Genomic DNA, 2047 nt, shown 5'->3' with positions numbered 1-2047 from the left:
TCAGCCATAGTTTGTTATGATCTACACAGTCAAATGCCTTTGCATAGTCAATGAAACACAGATAGACATTCCTCTGGTACTCCCTGCTTTCAGCCAAGATCCATCTAATATATCAGCTACAATAATGGCAGAGAATGAGCAAAGAGAATCCAGGAATGCAGGATGTACTCAAAAAGGGGGTTTCCTGCCTCTTCTGTGTTTCAACCCTTTGACTGCGGCTCTTTGTTAGCAATTCTCTTACATGTGTTCCCACAGGAGTGATGCAAAAGATGAGAAGCCCTGCAGTGCAGGCGGGATACGAGCTCTGCCCTTCAGTGAAAGCCGTGACACCCCATAGCAGAGGAAAATTCTGACTCAGAATGTTAGGTTGGGACAGCATTTCTGCATTTCCCTGCCCTTCTGTGTCCGAGCAGGGCTAGGCATGGGGGGCCAGGAATGGGGAAGGTTCTGAGGCAGGTCAGGCTGCAGAGCTTCTTAATTAGAAACAGGAACTAAGGAAACTGTAAAGGCAGCTGGAGAAAGAAAATCTTACACACAAAATCAGGCTTGAAGGGGTGCCCTAAGCCTTGCCTATAGTATTCATATTTAAAGAATATGTGTTACTTGCATAATGAAAACTTCTTTTAAAAAGAACTCAACACTTATCCCCCCCCCCACACACACACACACAACACTTAAATTTAAGAAAGAGAGATGTCCAAGGAAAAGGAATAGGGAGAAAGAAAAGAAGGAAGGGAGAGAGGCAGCAAAGCAGAACAGTCTTGGAGGTCTCCTCGCAGGGGGTGCCCAAGGAGGCTGGACTGAGGCCAACGGGGTGGGGCTCTGGAGCAATGGGAGACATGTGGAGCAAACAGCAAGCGGGAAGGAAAATGCCTCAGCCCCAAATTCCAGGGCCACGGCATAAGGAAATAAAATAAATAATAGAATTATGAAAGATGACATGCTCCTTTAGAAACAGAAAATGACTACAAGCTAGCCAGGTCCATAGTGCCTGTCAGTCAGATGGAGGTCCCAGTTCCCACCAACACATAAGGGAGAAGAACTAGGCTCAGAAACCCAGGTGGTCTCTTTCTTCCCAGTTCCTCTCTGCCAGCCAGGGCTGTGGAGAAATCTACTGTATCAGAGTTAGAAAGATAAAAATGTTGAGAGGTACTCCAGACAGACCACCTACAGTCACTGCCTTCTCTCAAACTTTCTACCAATGCAAGGCCACCCCACTTCTCCCTGGGCGCATTCCCTTTCCAACCTGAATTGCTCCTCAAAGGGAAAGAACACGCTTCCTACATATTAGGGAAGACTTCCTGAGGGTTTCTTTTGGGGAGAACCCCCATAGAGGATGCAGATCACTTCTTTTGGGAGGAAGATGACTTCTAGATGTGTAGTTTTGTCCATTGGGCTGGGCTGAACTATGAGAAAAGGCCATTACCCAGCTTAGCAGGAGGCAGGCAGCTCTTCTCATTTCTCCTGGTTCACCTATCTGCATTGCGTGCACACCCTATAGGTCTGCGGGCTATTCAGTTCTGGGGGTCCCTAAAGCGGGTGGAGGAGAACGCCTTCCACAGATTGGGCGGGAGGCGCTGCAGGACTGTAGTTCGCGAGTAGGAGGGGCAGGGCAGTTAGTTACCTCATTGAAGCCCTCCTGCAGGACGTCCAGTAAGTTCCCCCGGGTCAGGCAGGCTAGCATTGTTCCCTCCTGGGGTTCCCCCGGCAGGGCTTCCAAGCCAGCCGGTCACCGTCACCGCTGCCTCCACTTCTTCCTCCTCCCTCTTCACACAAAGACTCAGCTCAGTTCATTGGGATCTCTGGGGAGTCGGAGTCCCGCATGCCACTTACTGGAAAGCTAGGCTAGAGCCAAACTAACGGCTTCCACTGGGCATGCTCGCTCTGGAGCCTCTGCTGGAGGGGCCCCGACGCTGCCGCTGCCGTGGTTCCTATAGAAACAGCGGGGCGAGCACAGGATAGAGGGAAGCCTGTAGGCGGGCGTGCTAGTGAGAGCACTGCGGTGGCAGGAGGGTATGCGCGCGCGCGCACACACACACACACACAC

The 2047-nt window shown here is 51.1% G+C and overlaps 1 protein-coding gene across 1 annotated transcript in view; it reads right to left on the bottom strand.

The window, feature by feature from the left end:
* DIXDC1 (DIX domain containing 1) overlaps positions 1-1804 on the bottom strand; it is an 86540-nt gene extending 84736 nt beyond the window's left edge. The window contains exon 1 of the mRNA XM_006890774.1: positions 1625-1804. Coding sequence (XP_006890836.1) covers positions 1625-1684 — 60 coding nt within the window. The 5' untranslated portion in view covers positions 1685-1804. The remainder of the gene's footprint in view (positions 1-1624) is intronic.
* Between the last annotated feature and the right edge of the window lie 243 nt (positions 1805-2047).

This window comes from Elephantulus edwardii, unplaced genomic scaffold (assembly GCF_000299155.1).
Source record: "Elephantulus edwardii isolate Elephantulus edwardi_28Jun2011 unplaced genomic scaffold, EleEdw1.0 scaffold00093, whole genome shotgun sequence".
Taxonomy (NCBI): domain Eukaryota; kingdom Metazoa; phylum Chordata; class Mammalia; order Macroscelidea; family Macroscelididae; genus Elephantulus; species Elephantulus edwardii.
This window is presented reverse-complemented; position numbering and strand designations above follow the sequence as displayed.